The 20093-nt window shown below is 45.5% G+C and overlaps 1 protein-coding gene across 5 annotated transcripts in view; it reads left to right on the plus strand.

Annotated features, from left to right (window-relative positions):
* Positions 1-20093, plus strand: part of LOC138739301 (interleukin-1 receptor type 1-like) — a 54526-nt gene that overhangs the window by 26644 nt on the left and 7789 nt on the right. For all 5 annotated transcript variants that reach the window (XM_069891088.1, XM_069891087.1, XM_069891085.1 and 2 more), the window contains 4 exons: positions 2980-3154; positions 4546-4611; positions 18767-18896; positions 18998-19143. In XM_069891088.1, coding sequence (XP_069747189.1) covers positions 2980-3154; positions 4546-4611; positions 18767-18896; positions 18998-19143 — 517 coding nt within the window. The remainder of the gene's footprint in view (positions 1-2979; positions 3155-4545; positions 4612-18766; positions 18897-18997; positions 19144-20093) is intronic.

The following is a 20093-nucleotide window of genomic DNA, read 5'->3' on the forward strand; positions in this document are numbered from 1 at the left end:
GCATTCACTAATTCAGCCATAGAACATTATGTAGTGCCTGCTGTCATGTATATTTCAGTATTTGGCCTGTGTCATTTTGGATTGGGATCATTAATAGATTATTAGTGTTCCTCATCGAGTTAGGCAAGTGCTGACTTTAATATGCAAACTGTGTATTTCATGCCATCCATTGGATCTGAGGAAATACAATGGATGTGAAGTGAACTTAACTGCTAGGGATCACTGAGAGATTGCTTTAGAACCAAAGCAGGAATAAAATGTCTGGTACTGGAGCAGAGTAATCCCTACAGGAGCAGGCTTCTTCTTGCATACATCAATTTATGCCTGTGTTCTCCTTGAAATACCTCTCTTCACATTTATCTAGCTACTTTTGTTTCAGTCTCTTGAATATCCTATCACTTGCTCCTAAGGTGCATGTAATTAATTCTATGGAAGCTCTCTGAATTTTCAATGAGGCATGGCTTGGTCCTCAACTTTATATGATTGCTCTACTCACCAGGTTCACATTTGAAATGTAATATCTGCTCCAAGATATGATTGATAGTGAGATTTATGAGTACTTTAATTTTAAAACCCTGGGTTATTGTGGCTCTGAGGTTTTTATTTCTGCATCACGGAGTAATAGGAATGTTATATTAACTAATGATAAGTACAATTAACTATGAATAAAGGACATTCACATATAAAGTGAGAATGGAAACTACTTTTGTGCAATGCAGTCATGTCCAGGTATGGCACAGAGAGTATAACATGAACCATGAAACATGAACCAAATCATTGCATACCACAGGAGAGGTTAGGGGAGAAAAAATCTACATTGGGATCTGATTTGAATACCTGCAGATGCACACTGACAGGCAAAAGATTGGCAGGGTAAATAGCCCCATGCAATTCACTGATCATTGGTGCATTATTACATATCTTAAAAATGCAATTGGAAGTGAAGTTCCCTGTGAACTTGGAAAGTGAATTTGGCCCTTTTATTTTAACCTTGTTTGAGCCAGTAAAGCTAATTCTGTGAGCACAAAGCCTTCTGTAGTGAGAATGAATATTTCAAGTCAACATCCCTTTCCCCAAGCTGGAAAAGATTATTTTCTATTCTTTAGCCAGCTCTTCAGCGCTTGACGTCCTGCTTTGCGGAAACTGCCAAAATGTTTGGCCTGGATGTCAGCCTGAAGAAAACTGAGGTCCTCCGTCAGCCAGCTCCCCACCATGACTACCAGCCCCCCCACATCTCCATCGGGCACACAAAACTCAAAACGGTCAACCAGTTTACCTATCTCGGCTGCACCATTTCATCAGATGCAAGGATCGACAATGAGATAGACAACAGACTCGCCAAGGCAAATAGCGCCTTTGGAAGACTACACAAAAGAGTCTGGAAAAACAACCAACTGAAAAACCTCACAAAGATAAGCGTATACAGAGCCGTTGTCATACCCACACTCCTGTTCGGCTCCGAATCATGGGTCCTCTACCGGCACCACCTACGGCTCCTAGAACGCTTCCACCAGCGTTGTCTCCGCTCCATCCTCAACATCCATTGGAGCGCTTTCATCCCTAACGTCGAAGTATTCGAGATGGCAGAGGTCGACAGCATCGAGTCCACGCTGCTGAAGATCCAGCTGCGCTGGATGGGTCACGTCTCCAGAATGGAGGACCATCGCCTTCCCAAGATCGTGTTATATGGCGAGCTCTCCACTGGCCACTGTGACAGAGGTGCACCAAAGAAAAGGTACAAGGACTGCCTAAAGAAATCTCTTGGTGCCTGCCACATTGACCACCGCCAGTGGGCTGATAACGCCTCAAACCGTGCATCTTGGCGCCTCACAGTTTGGCGGGCAGCAACCTCCTTTGAAGAAGACCGCAGAGCCCACCTCACTGACAAAAGACAAAGGAGGAAAAACCCAACACCCAACCCCAACCAACCAATTTTCCCCTGCAACCGCTGCAACCGTGTCTGCCTGTCCCGCATCGGACTTGTCAGCCACAAACGAGCCTGCAGCTGACGTGGACTTTTTACCCCCTCCATAAATCTTCGTCCGCGAAGCCAAGCCAAAGAGAGAAGAGTTCTGAAAAAGGATCATGGAGAATTCCGATTCTCTCTATAAACTGTGGCCTGATCTGCTGAGTGTTTCCAGCATTTTCAGTTTTCGATTCCTCCTGTACTGCAATTTTTGATTTTCATTGGTTGTACAGTTATGTTTTCTATTTGGTTTCATGTGTCAAAACACATCCCAGCCAAGAAACAGCACTAGTGTCCACTCTTCTCCTGACGAGTATCCTGGGGTGGGGCTGCCGACTGTTTTTCTGTGACTCGCTTTCCACGGCAGGAAGGCACCCCTGGGAAACACACCACAGGAGCCCTGCAAGCACACAACTCAAAAAGGTACCACCTCCGAAGAATGTGCCTGGGGAGCACTCGCTCCCCTTGCAAACCACCCCCACACCCCTGCAAGCTACGCCACTGGTTATCTTCCTACTAAGACACTATTGTCCCCAGACTTTGGGTTAAAGTATTGGCTTTCTCTCTGGTCTACTTTCACTGCCTTATTGAAGAAGCTCTCATTTGTTCTGACTTTTCTGGCATAATTTCCTGGCTTTCCAGAACATGAATTTTGCAGATTGTTTTGAGTTGTCTTAAGGGTGTCACATTAGCCTAGCAGTTGACAGTGACCAGGTTTGAATCCAGCACAGTCTGTGATCTGCGCTGGTTTTCTACAGGTGCCCCGGTTTCCTCCCATCCAAAAACGTACAGTATTTGCAGGTTAATTGGTGTATTTGGGGAGTACGGCTCGTGGACTTAAAAGGCTGTTGAAGCTTTCAAGCATTGCTTCAGTTTGCCAATATACACCGCAAGGTTGCAAACATCTGGTTTTCTAGTTTCTGACAGATTGCAGAGGATCTTCTTCAGTTAGAAAATCTCCACTGTTAGATCCTTAGATATAAAGTAGTAATTGTGTATTATTTTGTTTCCAGAACTGTGAGCCTATTTCATTTAGTGGATTAAAATACAGTTACCACAAGAGTGATTGGTACCTTATTGTAAGAAACGTGGAGCCATCCGATGCAGGAATGTATGTTTGTGAGCTGCGATTTATGCGTAATGGTTTACAATATACAACATCAAGAACCATTGACTTTTATATTAAAGGTATGTTGTGAATTCAAGCAGGACAGTAATGCATCTGCCTTTCTTGCAAAAATTTATAGCATTTCTTAGTTTGAGTCTGTGTTTGTAAACTTCATTATTGTATTTTTGAAGAATGCTGATTTTAAAAAAAATGTTTTTTGAATTCTTCTGATAGAATACTGTATGCTGTCTTAACCATTAACAAGGAGATCAAACTGAGGACCTGCAATCAACATTGCCTTCTGGAACATGCACAATACTCCAATTAATTGAAATGTCTTTTTAAAAATAATATGTGTTGTCCACTTATTGGTTCTTCCAAAAATGAACTGCAGAGATACAAAAACATGAAATATTAAATAAGAAAGTGAATTTAATTTGGTTACTTTTGTTGATGAGGTTAATCTTTGCCAAAGTATAAAAACTTGCAGTGTTTTCACAGTCTTAAGTAGTAAAGTAGCGATCTTTTTAAAGTCAATGGTTTAAAGTTTATTTTTTAAAAAAGTTGTTTGAATGTGTAAATGGGTCAGAACACGCTGAAACTTGTTGTTCATCAAATTAACTATTTAACAAACAATACCACCATCTGGTGGAATAGATTGGTTTATCACAACAGATCATGATTTCCATTAGTTCGGCATGTGACCTTCCTTCTTACAAACCTGCAGAAATATAACCATATAACCATTTACGGAGCGGAAACAGGCCATGTTGGCCTTTCGAGTCCGCACCGGGTCACTGATTTTGTGCGCCCTCTTCAGGCAATGGTCCCGTTGGGTTTGGCCCTCGTATTTCAACGTCAGTGGCTGAATTCTTCCGTTATTCCACCTTGGAAAACTCCAAGAGTCTCGTTTGCAAAACGTTTTCTGGCCCAAATGATCATGATTTTTTTTTGCTACCACCAGTGCTATTTTGATAAATGAGATTTGATATTTGGTCCATTTGTCATTATTTCCATTAAATTATCTAATAGATATAGCTCCAGGTCCCCCGTGAAGGCCACTCCTCTTATCCTGGTTAATTTTTCTGCGATTTCTTGCCAAAATTGTCTCACTTTCACACACAACCATGTGGCGTGTAAAAAAAAAAGTTGCTGTCTCAGTCCCACATCTAAAACATCTGAAATTTTGGCTTTTGATCTGTGTAACTTTTGTGGGGTAAGATATAATTGGTGTAAAAAAATTATACTGAACAAGTCCATATCTTGCATTTATAATTGATGTCATGCTGACCTTAACAGCAATCTGAACAGCTGTTTCCAAGTCCGACTCCTAACTTTCTCTTGACCTCTGCAACCCTGGTTTTTCATTTTAGCTTTTACTTTATAAGCAATTGTATTTCAACATTCTTTTCCGGTGTGCATGATTATAATGTAAAATCTGCATAATAATGTCTTATTTTTATTTTCTCAGGATGTAAAGCTAGTGTAGGCCCACAAATCACACATCCTAAAAATGGTACAATTGAAATACCACCAGGTAAGTTATTCTTTTATATTAATAGTGCCATGCCTGCTCTTGTCATGTGTTTTGATTATCTGTTCTCTGTCTGGCTTCTTCATAAAGTTGTTTATTCCTGTTCTCTGCCAAAGCTTGAATTGAAACATTAGCAGGCCACAAGTTAAACATGGGATAATTTGATTTCTGATGTGGGTCATGATTGCTTCTGACTCCTCTTAACTGCATGGACAATCTCCACATGGAAGTATTGTGCAGCTCGGCATGAATGACTAAACTTATTAATATTATACAGGCCAACAGATAACCATATTTGCCTTGAATGATCTCGCTTCTACCACCTCTGCCAAAAGTTCATTCCACAACCCTACCACCCTCTGTGTGAAGAAATCCCCCCTCAAGTTTCCCCTAAACTTTTCCCCCTTCAATCTCAATCCAAGTCCTCTTGTTTTAATCTCCCCCACTCTTAGTGGAAAAAGCCTATCCACATTGACTCTATCTGTCCCCCTTATAATTTTGAATACCTCTATCAAATCACCTCTCAACCTTCTATGCTCCAGAGAATAAAGTCCCAGCCTGCTCAACCTTTCCCTGCAAATCAAACTCTGAAATCCCAGTGACATTCTCATAAATGTCCTCTGCGCACTTTCTATTCTGTTTATATTCTTCCTGTAACTCAGCACACAAATTTGGCCTCACCAATGCTTTATACAGGTACACGATCCTTTATCCGGAAAGCTCCAAAATCTGGCAAGTGGGGTGAGAGGCCGGCAGTGCGAGTCGGGCGGGTGAGAGACTGGCAGCGCAAGTCGGGCAAGCGAGGGGGGTTGGGGGAGACGGCAGGGCGACTGAAAGGGGGTGGAGGTGGATATGGCAGCACAATTCGGGTGGACTTTCTGAAATCCAGAAAAATTCGGAACACACTGTCCCCCAAGAGTTCCGGATAAGGATTGTGTACCTGTAGAACTTCAACACAACATCCCAACTCTTGTATTCAATACTCTAATTTATGAAAGCAAACATACTAAATGCCTTACTCACCACCCTATCCACATGTGATTCAACTTTCAGATAATTATGTACCATGACTCCTAAATCCCTTTGTTCCACTGCACTCCTCAATTGCCTAGCATTTAACGTGTATGACCTGTTTTGATTAGTCCTACCAAAATGTAGCACCTCACATTTATCGGTATTAAACTCCATCTGCCATCTTCCAGCTCACTCTTCTAACTGTCCTATATCAGCCTGTAAGCTTTGATAATCTTCCTCACTGTCCACAGCAAGACCAACCTTTGTATCACTTGCAAATTCATTAATCCAGTTTGCCACCCTATCATCTTTTCTTTTCTTTTTCTTCTTTCTTTGGCTTGGCTTCGCGGACGAAGATTTATGGAGGGGGTAAAAAGTCCACGTCCGCTGCAGGCTCGTTTGTGGCTGACAAGTCCGATGCGGGACAGGCAGACACGATTGCAGTGGTTGCAAGGGAAAATTGGTTGATTGGGGTTGGGTGTTGGGTTTTTCCTCCTTTGCCTTTTGTCAGTGAGGTGGGCTCTGCGGTCTTCTTCAAAGGAGGTTGCTGCCCGCCAAACTGTGAGGCGCCAAGATGCACGGTTTGAGGCGTTATCAGCCCACTGGCGGTGGTCAATGTGGCAGGCACCAAGAGATTTCTTTAGGCAGTCCTTGTACCTTTTCTTTGGTGCACCTCTGTCACGGTGGCCAGTGGAGAGCTCGCCATATAATACGATCTTGGGAAGGCGATGGTCCTCCATTCTGGAGACGTGACCCATCCAGCGCAGCTGGATCTTCATAAGCGTGGACTCGATGCTGTCGACCTCTGCCATCTCGAGTACTTCGACGTTAGGGGTGTAAGCGCTCCAATGGATGTTGAGGATGGAGCGGAGACAACGCTGGTGGAAGCGTTCTAGGAGCTGTAGGTGGTGCCGGTAGAGGACCCATGATTCGGAGCCGAACAGGAGTGTGGTTATGACAACGGCTCTGTATACGCTTATCTTTGTGAGGTTTTTCAGTTGGTTGTTTTTCCAGACTCTTTTGTGTAGTCTTCCAAAGGCGCTATTTGCCTTGGCGAGTCTGTTGTCTATCTCATTGTCGATCCTTGCATCTGATGAAATGGTGCAGCCGAGATAGGTAAACTGGTTGACCGTTTTGAGTTTTGTGTGCCCGATGGAGATGTGGGGGGGCTGGTAGTCATGGTGGGGAGCTGGCTGATGGAGGACCTCAGTTTTCTTCAGGCTGACATCCAGGCCAAACATTTTGGCAGTTTCCGCAAAGCAGGACGTCAAGCGCTGAAGAGCTGGCTCTGAATGGGCAACTAAAGCGGCATCATCTGCAAAGAGTAGTTCACGGACAAGTTTCTCTTGTGTCTTGGTGTGAGCTTGCAGGCGCCTCAGATTGAAGAGACTGCCATCCGTGCGGTACCTGATGTAAACAGCGTCTTCATTGTTGGGGTCTTTCATGGCTTGGTTCAGCATCATGCTGAAGAAGATTGAAAAGAGGGTTGGTGCGAGAACACAGCCTTGCTTCACGCCATTGTTAATGGAGAAGGGTTCAGAGAGCTCATTGCTGTATCTGACCCGACCTTGTTGGTTTTCGTGCAGTTGGATAATCATGTTGAGGAACTTTGGGGGACATCCGATGCGCTCTAGTATTTGCCAAAGCCCTTTCCTGCTCACGGTGTCGAAGGCTTTGGTGAGGTCAACAAAGGTGATGTAGAGTCCTTTGTTTTGTTCTCTGCACTTTTCTTGGAGCTGTCTGAGGGCAAAGACCATGTCAGTGGTTCCTCTGTTTGCGCGAAAGCCGCACTGTGATTCTGGGAGAATATTCTCGGCGACACTAGGTATTATTCTATTTAGTAGAATCCTAGCGAAGATTTTGCCTGCAATGGAGAGCAACGTGATTCCCCTGTAGTTTGAGCAGTCTGATTTCTCGCCTTTGTTTTTGTACAGGGTGATGATGGTGGCATCACGAAGATCCTGAGGCAGTTTACCTTGGTCCCAACAAAGCTTGAAAAACTCATGCAGTTTGGCATGCAGAGTTTTGCCGCCAGCCTTCCAGACTTCTGGGGGGATTCCATCCATACCTGCTGCTTTGCCACTTTTCAGTTGTTCGATTGCCTTATATGTCTCATCCAGGGTGGGAACCTCATCCAGCTCTAGCCTTAGGGGCTGTTGAGGGAGCTGGAGCAGGGCGGAATCTTGGACTGAGCGGTTGGCACTGAAAAGAGATTGGAAGTGTTCTGACCATCGGTTGAGGATGGAGATCTTGTCGCTGAGGAGGACTTTGCCGTCTGAGCTGCGCAGCGGGCTTTGGACTTGGGGTGAGGGGCCATACACAGCCTTTGGAGCCTCGTAGAAACCCCTGAAGTCGCCAATGTCCGCGCTGAGCTGGGTTCGTTTGGCGAGGCTAGTCCACCACTCATTTTGGATCTCCCGGAGTTTGCGCTGAAGATGGCTGCATGCGCGACGGAAGGCTTGTTTCTTCTCTGGACAGGACGGCTTTGTAAGGTGAGCCTGGTGGGCAGTTCGCTTCTTTGCCAGCAGCTCCTGGATTTCCTGGCTGTTTTCGTCAAACCAGTCCTTGTTTTTCCTGGAGGAGAAGCCCAGTACCTCTTCAGTGGATTGCAGTATGGTAGTCTTCAACTGATCCCAGAGGGTTTCAGGGGACGGGTCCGTGAGGCGGGTTGCAACATCGAGCTTTGCTTTGAGGTTTGCCTGGAAGTTTCCTCTCGCTTCGTCTGACTGCAGTTTTCCAACATTGAACCTCTTTCTGGGGGCTTTATTGTTCCTGGGCTTTGGCTTGAAGTGAAGGTTGAGCTTGCAGCGAACCAGCCGGTGGTCAGTGTGGCATTCCGCGCTAGGCATGACCCTGGTGTGGAGCACATCTTGTTTGTCACTTTCTCGCACCAGGATGTAGTCCAGGAGGTGCCAGTGTTTGGATCGGGGATGCATCCAGGTGGTCTTAAGGCTGTCCCTCTGCTGAAAAAGGGTGTTTGTAATGACAAGCCGCTGTTCTGCGCAGAGCTCCAACAGGAGGCGCCCATTGTCGTTGCACTTGCCGACGCCATGCTTGCCCAGGATTCCTGGCCAGGTTTCTGAGTCTTTGCCGACACGAGCGTTGAAGTCGCCCAGGATGATAACCTTGTCGGCTGTAGGGGTGCGTTGGATGAGGTTGCGCAGGTCGGTGTAGAACTTGTCCTTTTCTGCTGGTTCCGCCTGGAGGGTTGGAGCATAGACACTGATGAGGGTGATGTGACGCTTGTTTTGAAGGTGGAGTCACATGGACATGATTCGGTCCGAGAGGCCTGTCGGAAGGTTTTCGAGTTTGGAGGCAATGAAGCTCTTGACCATGAAGCCTACACCAGATAGGCGTCGTTCATCCGAAGGCTTGCCAGACCAGTAGAGTGTGTAGCCCGCGCCGCGTTCTTGGAGGCTGCCTACATCTGCCAGGCGGACTTCACTGAGAGCGGCTATGTCGATGTCAAGTCTGAGGAGTTCATGTGCAATGAGGGCAGACCGACGTTCAGGTCGGTGGCTGTCAGCCTTGTCTAGCATGGTTCTGATGTTCCAGCATGCTAGCTTAAGTTTGTGAGCATCTTTTGAGGGGGAGGACGTGGAGGGGGAGGTCGTGGACCTGTCCTCGGGCCTGCGCAAAGGAGCTTTTAGGTGGAGTGCAGTGCGCGCAGTACTGGCCCCACCCTTTACACCCATGGTTCGTGTGCCGTGGCCGAGCAAGCTGGGACGTGGCAGCGAGGTCCTTGGGTCGTAGGTTTTATATCGGAGTGGCCTTCTCCTATGCAGGTTTCTTACCCGGGCTGGAGGGGCCTGCCTCCCCTCCTAGGTCGGTCCATACTGCCCGGACCGGGGCCGAGGCCGCCGCAGTTCACCCTGTGCCTGGATTGGGGCCGCCGCCTCCCACTCTCTGCCCGGATCGGGGCCTTCGCCTGCCCCACTCGACCGAGGCCGGGGCCGCCGTCTCCCCCTTGCTCCTGCCCGTATCGGGGCCGCCGCCGTCTACCCTTCGCCCGGACCGGGGCCGGGGCCGCTGCTGCTCTCCCTGTGCCTGGACTGGGGCCGCCGCCTCCCACTCCCTGCCTGGACCGGGGCCTCCGCCTGCCTCACTCGACCGAGGCCGGGGCCGCCGTCTCCCCCTTGCTCCTGCCCGTATCGGGGCCGCCGCCGTCTACCCTTCGCCCGGACTGGGGCCGGGGCCGCTGCTGCTCTCCCTGTGCCTGGACTGGGGCCGCCGCCTCCCACTCCCTGCCCGGACCGGGGCCTCCGCCTGCCTCACTCGACCGAGGCCGGGGCCGCCGTCTCCCCCTTGCTCCTGCCCGTATCGGGGCCGCCGCCGTCTACCCTTCGCCCGGACCGGGGCCGGGGCCGCTGCTGCTCTCCCTGTGCCTGGACTGGGGCCGCCGCCTCCCACTCCCTGCCCTGACCGGGGCCTCCGCTTGCCTCACTCGACCGAGGCCGGGGCCGCCGTTTCCCCCTTGCTCCTGCCCGTATCGGGGCCGCCGCCGTCTACCCTATCATCTAGATTGTTACTATATATGACAAACAGCAGTGGACCCTGTACCGATCCCTGTGGCACTCCACTAGTCACCAGCCTTCAATTCGACAAACAATTTTCACCACTACTCTCTGGGATCTCCCATCCAAACATTGTTGAATCCATTTCACTACTTCATCATTAATATCTAATGCTTCCGCCTTCTTTACTAACCTCTTATGGGGAACGTTATCAATAGCCTTTCTAAACTCCAAATAGACAACATCCACTGCCTTCCCCTCATCAACCTTTTTAGTAACCTCCTCGAAAAACATGATCTGCCACGTACAAAACCATGCTGACTACTCCGAATCAATCCCTGTCCTTCCAAATAGTTGTATATACCATCTTTAAGAATACTTTCCATTAATTTACCCACCACCAATGTCAGACTTACAGGCCTATAATTACCAGGATTACTTTTGGATCCTTTTTTCAAACAGTGGAACAACATGAGCCACCCTCCAGTTCTCCAGTCCTCCAGCATCTCCCCTATGGCCAGTGACATTTTCAATATTTCCCACTATTTGTACATTAACCTCCCTCAGGGTCATTCGGAATATTTTGTCAGGACCCGGAGATTTATCCATCTTGATATTTTTTAATATATCCAACGCTACCTCCTTATTAATTCTTATATTATCCATGACCTCCCTACCACATTTCTTCACTTCATCTGGCTCAATATTCTTTTCCTCCATAAATACTGAAGAAAAAAATAATAATTTAAAATTTCTCCCATCTCTGACTTCTCACAGAGACTACCCTCCCACCCTTGATCTTCAAGGGGGCCAATTTTATCCCTTACTATTCTTTTACTTTTAATGTTCCTATAGAAACACTCTGGATTTATTTTTACCATTCCTGCCAAAGCAGCTTTATATCCCCTTTTAGCCTTTCTAATTTCTTCTTAAGATTTTTTTACACTCCTTATATTCTTCAAGCAATTCACCCATTCCCTGCTGTTTATACCTGTTGTGTACATCCCTCTTCGTCCGAACCAAGTTCCCAATATCTTTGGAAAACCAAGCCTCCCTATAATTTCTAGTCTTTCCTTTAATCCTCATATGGACATATCGACTCTGTGTTCTCAGAACTCCTCCTTTGAATATCCTTCATTTATCTGCTACATTCTTCCATGAAAATATCTTAACTCAATTCACACCCTCCAAATCTTTTCTCATCCCCTCAAAATTTGCTTTCTTCCAATCAAGAATCTCAACTTTTGGCCCATCTCTGTTCTTTTCCATTACTAGCCTAAAACTAATAGAATTTGATCTCTAGACCCAGAGTGTTCCTCAACACAAACCTCCGTCACCTGACCTATCCAATACTGCCCCCTTCTTGAGTCAGTTCTTCTTCATACTGATTAAGAAAACTTTCCTGAGCACACTTAATAAGCTCTACCCCTTCCAGCCCTCTTACTGTATGGGCATCTCAGTTAATGTGCATAAAGTTGAAATCTCCCATAACTTCAACCTTGTGTTTATTACACATATATGGAATCTCCTTACAAATTTGCTCCTCTAATTTGGTAGTCTATTACACACTCCCATTAATGTTTTCAGGCCTCTGCCATTCCTCAATTCTACCCAAATAACCTCACTGGATGATCCCACCAAACCATCCTGCCACAGCACTGCAATAATGTTCTCTCTAATAAGCAATGCAACTCCACCACCTTATATCCCACCCCTGTTCTATCATGCCTAAAACAACGGAATCTTGGAATATTTAACTGCCAAACATGCCCTGTCTGCAACCAAGTTTCACTGATGGCCACAAAATTGTATTTTCATGTGGCCATCCATGCCTTAAACTCATCTTCCTTATTTATAATGCTTCATGCATTAAAATATATGTACTTAAAAGTATGTTCTCTACAAATACTCCTTTGGTTACCAGGTACTTTTACCTCTTTTCCTCCTTTATTGATTTTTACATTCTGTTTCCTCCCTTTCTTCTAGTCTAGGTGTTCCGTATTTTCATTCTGATTCCCACCCCCCTGCCAAGCTTTCATAAGTTTAAACCCTCCCCAACAGCTTTAGCAAACCTGCCCTCCAGGATATTGGTCCCCCTCCAGATCAAGTGCAACCTGTCCCTTTTGTACAGGTCAGACTTTCCCCAGAAGAGATCCCAATGATCCAGAAATTTAAACCCCTGCCCCAGCTCCTGAGCCACACATTCACCCTCCACAACTTATTCCTATCCTGCTGGTGTGTGGCACAGGCAGCAATCCCGAAATTGCCACCCTTGAGGTCCTGCTTTTCAACTTCTTATATAATCCTTCTTCAGGACCTCATCCCCACTTTTGACTTTGTCATTGGTCTCCACACGGACCACGACTTCTGGCTGCTCGCTCTCCCCCTCTAGAATGCTGTGGACTTGATCAGACACATCCTTGACCCTGGCACCTGGGAGGCAACATACCAACCAGCAGCCGCAGTCTAGTCCAGCAAACCTCCTATCTGCTCCCCTAACCAGTAAGTCCCCAACTACAAGAGCCCTACTCTTTTTCCCCATTTCCTTCTGAGCCAAAGCAGTACACTTGTTGTGGAGGGGAATGGCCGCAGGGGTACTCTGTACTGACTGCTAATTGAGATAAATGTGTTTTCAGACAACAGTCCATAGAATTCCTGAGGCCTACAATCACCAACAAGGGTGTAGTTCCACTGCCTTCCAAGATCGATGCCATTACTGAATATTCCAGACCAACCACTGTCAAAGGTCTGCAAGAGTTCTTGGGGATGGTTAATTTTTATCGTTGATTCCTTCCAGCAGCAACTCACATTATGAAGCCTCTGTTCAATCTGCTGTCTATTCAGTGGACAGATGAAAGTTGAAATGCTTTCATAAAGGCAAAGGAACTATTAGCTCAAGCAACCATGCTCAGTTATCCAGACCTAAAACACAGCAACTGTCCTTTCAACAGACACGTCTGATGTGGCCATAGGGGTTGCTCTGCAGCAGTATGTCGATGGACAGTGGAAGCCATTTGCATTCTTTAGCCACCATTCCGTGAGGCTGAGACAAAATATAGCACCATTGATAAAGAGCTCCTACCCATACATTTGTCTGTCCGTCATTTCCATTACTTTTTGGAAGGCAGACACTTCACCATGTTCACAGATCATAAACCCTTAACCTTTGTGTTTTTGAAGGTGTCTGAGCCCTGGTCAGCTCCACAACAGTGGCAGTTATCCTTCATTTCAGAATTCTCTACCAGAATAACGTACATTTCTGGAAAAGAAATGCGCTCGATCTATCAGCTATGGACCATGGTATTGAATAAGTGGCTTTCGCCACTGCCCAAGCACAAGACAGTGAAATGCGGTCGTATCGCACCTCAATAACTAACTTGCAAAAGAAGGATGTGCAAATCGATGCTGACGGCAAGCTGCTTTTTTGTAACATGTCAACAGGACGTCCATGGCCATTGGTTCCAGCTTCGTGGCGACATCGCATTTTTGGTTCTGTCCATGGCTTTCTCATCCATCCATCAGATCAACTGTTCATCTGATTTCAGACATTTGTTTGGTATGGAGAAGAAAGACATCACGCAAATGGCCAGATATTGTGTAGCTTGCCAAAAAGTCAAAATCTATTGGCATATGAAAGCACCGCTAAAACCCTTCCTACTGGTTACTCGCCACTTCGACCATGTCCATGTGGACATTGTGGGACAAATTCCAGTTTCATGAGGCTACCATTATCTCTTCACGGTGATTGATAGGTTTACGAGATGGCCTGAGGCAATCCCCATGGGGAATGCTTCTACAGGCTCTCGTGCATGAACATTCCTCAATTGGCTCACTTCGGCCTCCCGACACACCACTTCTGACAGAGGACCTCAAATTACATCTTCGTTATGGATGGTCTTAACTTGGCTGCTCGGCTCAAGGCTTCATCATACAAGCGCCTATCACCTGCAGTCCAACGGAATGGTTGAATGATTCCATCATCACCTTAAATCAGCCTTAATGGCCCGTTTGGACAGTCCCAACTGGGCAGAGGAATTACTGAGGGGGTTACTCAGCATTAGGGCACACCAAAAGAGAACCTCCGCACTTCATCTGTAGAGCTTATATACGGTGCCCCTTTGGTGGTCCCTGGGGAGTTTGTCTACACAGATGCAGTAAAGATGAAGTTCCCAAAGAGCTGCTGAGCAGACTGAGGGATTGCTTAGGCAAATTATCCCCTGTATCACCATCATCACATGGCAAACATGTTTCTTTTGTATCACACGAACTGAAATACGTAGAGGAACACATGGACAGCGCTTGCAGATGCCATACGAAGGACCATACAGTAATAAGATGAGCGAGGTCAACCTGCATCTTGGACATTGCTGGGCAGCGTCTGTCATTCATAATTGACAGGCTCAAACCTGCCCACGTTGAGAAAACTGACCCTATTCAACAGCTGATGTAGGGGTTGACTTTCCAAAAACCTACCAGTTGGTAGTGCCAGTTCTTATTTTTTTTGTGGGGGGGGGGGGGGAGTTGAAGCACACTATAATTAGAGTACAGTTCTCAGAATTCGAGTGAACCAGCATGGAAGGCCATAGCGTCATGATGTGGCACGTGTGGTTCACTGTTTTAAAAGAATACATGTGCGATTCAAGAAAACAAATTCTTATTTGCCTGAAACTGTGTGTGTTGTTATTTCACATTCATCAGCCACCACTGCAGTTTCAGAGGCTAAACTTGTCCACAGTGTGGGGTGGGGGGGGGGGAGGAAAGGATCATCCTTGTCCACAGTGTGGGGGGGGGGGAACCATCCTTGTCCACAGTGTGGTGGGGGGGGAGGACCATCCTTGTCCACAGTGTGGGGGGGGGGAGGACCATCCTTGTCCACAGTGTGGGGGGGGAGGACCATCCTTATCCACAGTGTGGGGGGGGGACCATCCTTGTCCACAGTGTGGGGGGGGGGAAACCATCCTTATCCACAGTGTGGGGGGGGGAAGGATCATCCTTGTCCACAGTGTGGGGGGGGGAGAGGACCATCCTTATCCACAGTGTGGGGGGGGGGAACCATCCTAGTCCACAGTGTGGGGGGGAGGACCATCCTTATCCACAGTGTGGGGGGGGGGATCATCCTTGTCCACAGTGTGGGGGGGGGGAGGACCATCCTTATCCACAGTGTGGGGGGGAGGACCATCCTTATCCACAGTGTGGGGGGGGGGAGTGATCATCCTTGTCCACAGTGTGGGGGGGAGGACCATCCTTATCCACAGTGTGGGGAGGGGGGGGGAAGGATCATCCTTGTCCACAGTGTGTGGGGGGGAGGACCATCCTTGTCCACAGTGTGGGGGGGGAGGACCACCCTTGTCCACAGTGTGGGGAGAGGACCCTCCATGTCTGCGGTGTTGGGGGGGAGGACCGTCCATGTCCGCGGTGTGGGGGGAGGACCCTCCTTATCCGCGGTGTGGGGGAGGACCCTCCTTATCCGCGGTGTGGGGGAAGGACCCTCCTTATCCACAGTGTGGGGGAGGACCCTCCTGAAAAGGCACCCAAGAGCAGTTTATTTTTTTCTTTGTTGAATTTATCCTGATATTTGTGCATATTGTTTCCAATGCTTCTGTCTCTCATGAACAGTAATTGGCCTTTGCTGAGGAAGCATTTGAGGTGATGGTAGCAAACTAATGTAATAATTCTTCTGGTTGCCTTCCTGGGCAGTTTGAAGCAATGGTGGCTTGGTTCCAAGAGCTCAATAATTTATCGTTTTATTGAGGCATTGTAACCACAACTGGGCAATATTTCAGTGCTTATTGGCAAGATTTTATTGATGGATTTCACAGAGAACAGCTGGATGTTAAAACACAAGTCATTGTATTGAAGACTTAATTATACATATTAGCATCATCTGTCATACATCATACATCAATATGTATGGTGAATTGTCTGACCCAATTCCCATCAGCAATGGCGTAAAACAGGGTTGTGTTTTAGCTCCGACCTTGTTTGGACTATTCTTTGCTGTTGTTCTTCAGGATGCCACCTCAGACCTGAAGCTAGGGGTCTTCCTACAAACGAGGGCTGATGGCGGGCTCCTCATCCTTGCAAGACTGAGAGCAAAAGCAAAAGTCAAGGACATTGTGGCACACGAGCTACAGTTTGCTGATGACAGTGCACGGGTTGCCCACTCTCTGACACTTATAGAAGATCACCAGTCACTTTGCCAACGCTGCTAAGATCTACGGATTGAAAATCAGCCTGAAAAAGAGGAACGTTTTGTACCAACCTTCCCCTGGATCAAGCTACAAAAAACCAACTCTCCTCATTGATGACACTCGTCTCAATGCTGCCAACAAGTTTTGCAATGGGGGCAGAACATATCATCCTCATCTTCTCTAGATGTAGAGATTGAGTCAAGAACCAGAAAGGCCTATTTTGCCTTTGGTCAGCTGAAAGATCAGGTTTGGTCGCAGAAGATCAGGTGGGCCACAAAATGCAAGGTGTACAGGGCTGTTGTCACATCAGCCTTGCTATATGGATGTGAGACGTGGTGCCCATATCTGAGTCACTTACATCAGCTTGTTTAACTGCAGCAGCGTCACCTACGTTCTCTGATGAAGATCACCTGGCGAGACAAGGTCATCAATAGTGAGGTCCTTTCTCAAGCCGGAAGGCCAGCAGTTTCAACCTTGGTGATGTCAGGCCAATTGTGCTGGGCAGGGCATCTTGTACAGTCAACTGTCCAGTGATACCCAAGGATGAGGAGGGGAGCAACCACAGTACAAGGATGTTCCACACAGGGAGCCTCAAGAAACCTGACATTGCCCCATCAACATGGGACGATCTGGCTCAAGATGGCTCACAGTGGAGGGATGCCATCAGGAAAGGTGTGGACACTGCTGATTAAAAAGCTCAAAGAGGCATCAGAGGAAAGGCTCACAAAGTGTCATGTTAGAGCTTCTGCCCCTGTTGCCCTTCCAGGCCTCAACTGCTAAGTATGTGGCAAGCAGAGCCTGTCAAGGATTGGCCTGTACAGCCACTCTAAGACATACATATCAAACTTCACAAACTGACTGAAAGAATCTATTACCGTCCTATAGGATGGATAGCCAGAAGAAGGTACTTTTTAGATTGTAAGAGGAGGCTATTTGGCTTGTTGAATTCACACCAGCACTCAGCGGAGCATTCTCATTAATCCCATTCTCCTCTATTTTATTCTCCTGTATCTCTGCAACTTATTATCTCATAAGCTCAACAGTTCTTTTCCCTTTTTATTGTTTTGCCACTTCCTAAGCAGGGAACACTTGACTATTGATTTGTGGGCACCTATGCCTGCACAGCAGAGGAATGAACTGACTAATCTGACCTCCAAATCTCAAACTTCACAATTCTCAGCAGGCATTGATCTCTGGGAGTTGGTCTGAGCAGCTGACAAGGCATTGGTTCCATACAACTAGCATGCTTTAGCTTTTTGTCTATAATTCTCGTTAAATTCCAGTTGCTATCCATCAATTCAATTTTTGGGTCTGGTTTTCCCTGAAAATGAGGGAGACTCTTTGCCATCTCAATTTCATATATAGATTGTGCTTTGAACTACATATCTGTGACATCACCAAGACACTAATTTCTACTCTAGCATCACTTGTCTTTACCATTTTATAATGCCTATCATTTAACTGTATATTTTTATTTTCTATCTTTTTTATATTTATCGTCTTTCTAATTCAATTAAATATACCTGTTTTTGTAGTTTATTTTACTAAGTACCTGTTCAGTAGCAGCACCAAGTAAGAATTTTGGTACATGTTCATATTGAACAATGTACATAATAATAAACATTATTATCATTGTCTGGTCTTGGATATTTCATCTAAACATGCCTATTCCAACAAACACTTGGCTGGTCTGCACCTTTTGCACTCTATAAATTAGGTTATCCAAAGTCCTTCTGCCTGTATCTGTATTCTCGCCACATTTCACCCATCTCCTTGATCATTTGCTCCTGGTTAAGCAACATCTTTGTTTCACAATCCTCCCACCCTTACCCCAATTCCAAATCCCTCTTTATCTTATCCTAAATCTCCTCTGGCACATGCCCTTGGAAGTTCTCTGCAATAATACTGACCTCTTTATCCTCTCTGATTTTGATTGTTCTATAAAAGATTGTCTTGCTTTTAACTGTCAAGGCTGAAGATCTCTCTGAATGAATGAGATGATCCTTAAAAACTTTTATGGTCAAGCATTTGGTCATCAGCCTTTTTTTTAAAGCTCTCCATGTGATGTACATAGTGATGTTTTATTGGATTAAAGACATTGTAGAGATGCTTCTTTTCAGAATAATGGGCATGACAGCAAAAAGAGATCTCAATTTTCAGTGAGCACTTTGTTATTTTGTGTTTATAAATTACATTTAAGCAAAATCATGTTATCCCTTTGTATGTATTAACACAAGCTTCTGATGCTGGTTGAAAAGCATCATTTATTAAACTTAAAATTTCTGATACAAATTATAACATTTGCACAATGTAGAATTCTGGTTTTCATTGAACAGTATGTATACTTCAATAACATTTATTTGTTTATTTAGGATAAGGTGCTTAATTCCAATTTATTGGCAATGAGGTGAAGATGAATTGGGTTTGTTATTTGTGCAGGTTCAAATTTGAATTTATCCTGTATCGCTTACATTGGATTTTGCAAGCCTCCCTTAACAGTTATGCATTGGCTAGTAAATAATGAATTTATTGAAGATCATTTCAATGATACTTTCCAGGTGGAACAAAGGTATGCATTTCTTTCTTTTGTGGGGCTTGAATCAACACAAATTTGAGTATTATTAAAGAGGTTAATTGTAGCTGAGGTAATTTTGAACTTTTTTTTCCCAGTCAGAGGAATGAAGCCCAAGGCAATTATCATCAGATGAATATAATTTTTACCAATTTCAAAGAAGAGTATTATAAAAAAAAATTTACATGTGTTGCAAAGAATGGCCTGGGATATCAAACTGCAACTATTATTTTTAAAAAAGCAGGCAAGTAATTCATCACAATATTTTAGAAAAACATACAACTCTCTTCAAAAGGTCGTTATGAAGCAGAGGTATTCTGTCCCATCATATTGTTTGTTGAATATTGACATCATCATCTATTAATACATTAATCCAATTTTGTCATGACTGTGTGATATATATTTCTGGAAATTACACTCTTTTTATTTTCTGCTAAGAAGAGAGTCATGTCTTTGTGCCTTTGTTGGGAGTGCAGAATTAGCATTACAATTGAGTCCTTGAAATCGGACTGTTTAGTGCTTTGATTTTACATTCTTTGGAATTAAATTTTCATGAAAAGGTTGTTGATTTACCACTTGGGTTGCAAATTCCAAGAATGGAACTCTACATTCTTTGTCTGATGTGCAACAGATGGGGAATATTGACGCCCAATGTTGTACAAAGCATTTCTGGAGCCACTTTGATAATTTGAGTTGCTATAGAGTGGTCAACAATATTGCTCTGAATGGTCTGCAAAGGGATAATTCTTAATTTCTCCTGGCTTGGTGGAAGGATCCTTCTAATAATAATAACATGTTTTTAGCCACCTATTAACCTGGCCATATCATCGGCCGGTGAGCCTTACATCAGTAGTGGGCAAAATGATGGAATCCATTATTAAGGATGTAATAGCGGAGCATATGACTAGCAGAGAAGGGATCGGACGGAGTCAACATGGATTTACAAAAGGTAAATCATGCTTGACAAATCTATTGGAATTCTTTGAGATGGTGACAGGTAAAATAGATGTGGGAGAGCCAGTGGATGTGGTGTACCTGGACTTCCAAAAGGCCTTCGATAAGGTCCCGCATAAATGACTGGCTTCCAAAATCAAGGCTCATGGGATTGGGGGCAAAGTATTGATGTGGATTGAGAACTGGCTGGCAGGTAGAAGACAGAGAGTTGGGATAAATGGCTCATTTTCTGAGTGGCAG

Source organism: Narcine bancroftii, chromosome 7 (assembly GCF_036971445.1).
Source record: "Narcine bancroftii isolate sNarBan1 chromosome 7, sNarBan1.hap1, whole genome shotgun sequence".
Lineage (NCBI taxonomy): Eukaryota > Metazoa > Chordata > Chondrichthyes > Torpediniformes > Narcinidae > Narcine > Narcine bancroftii.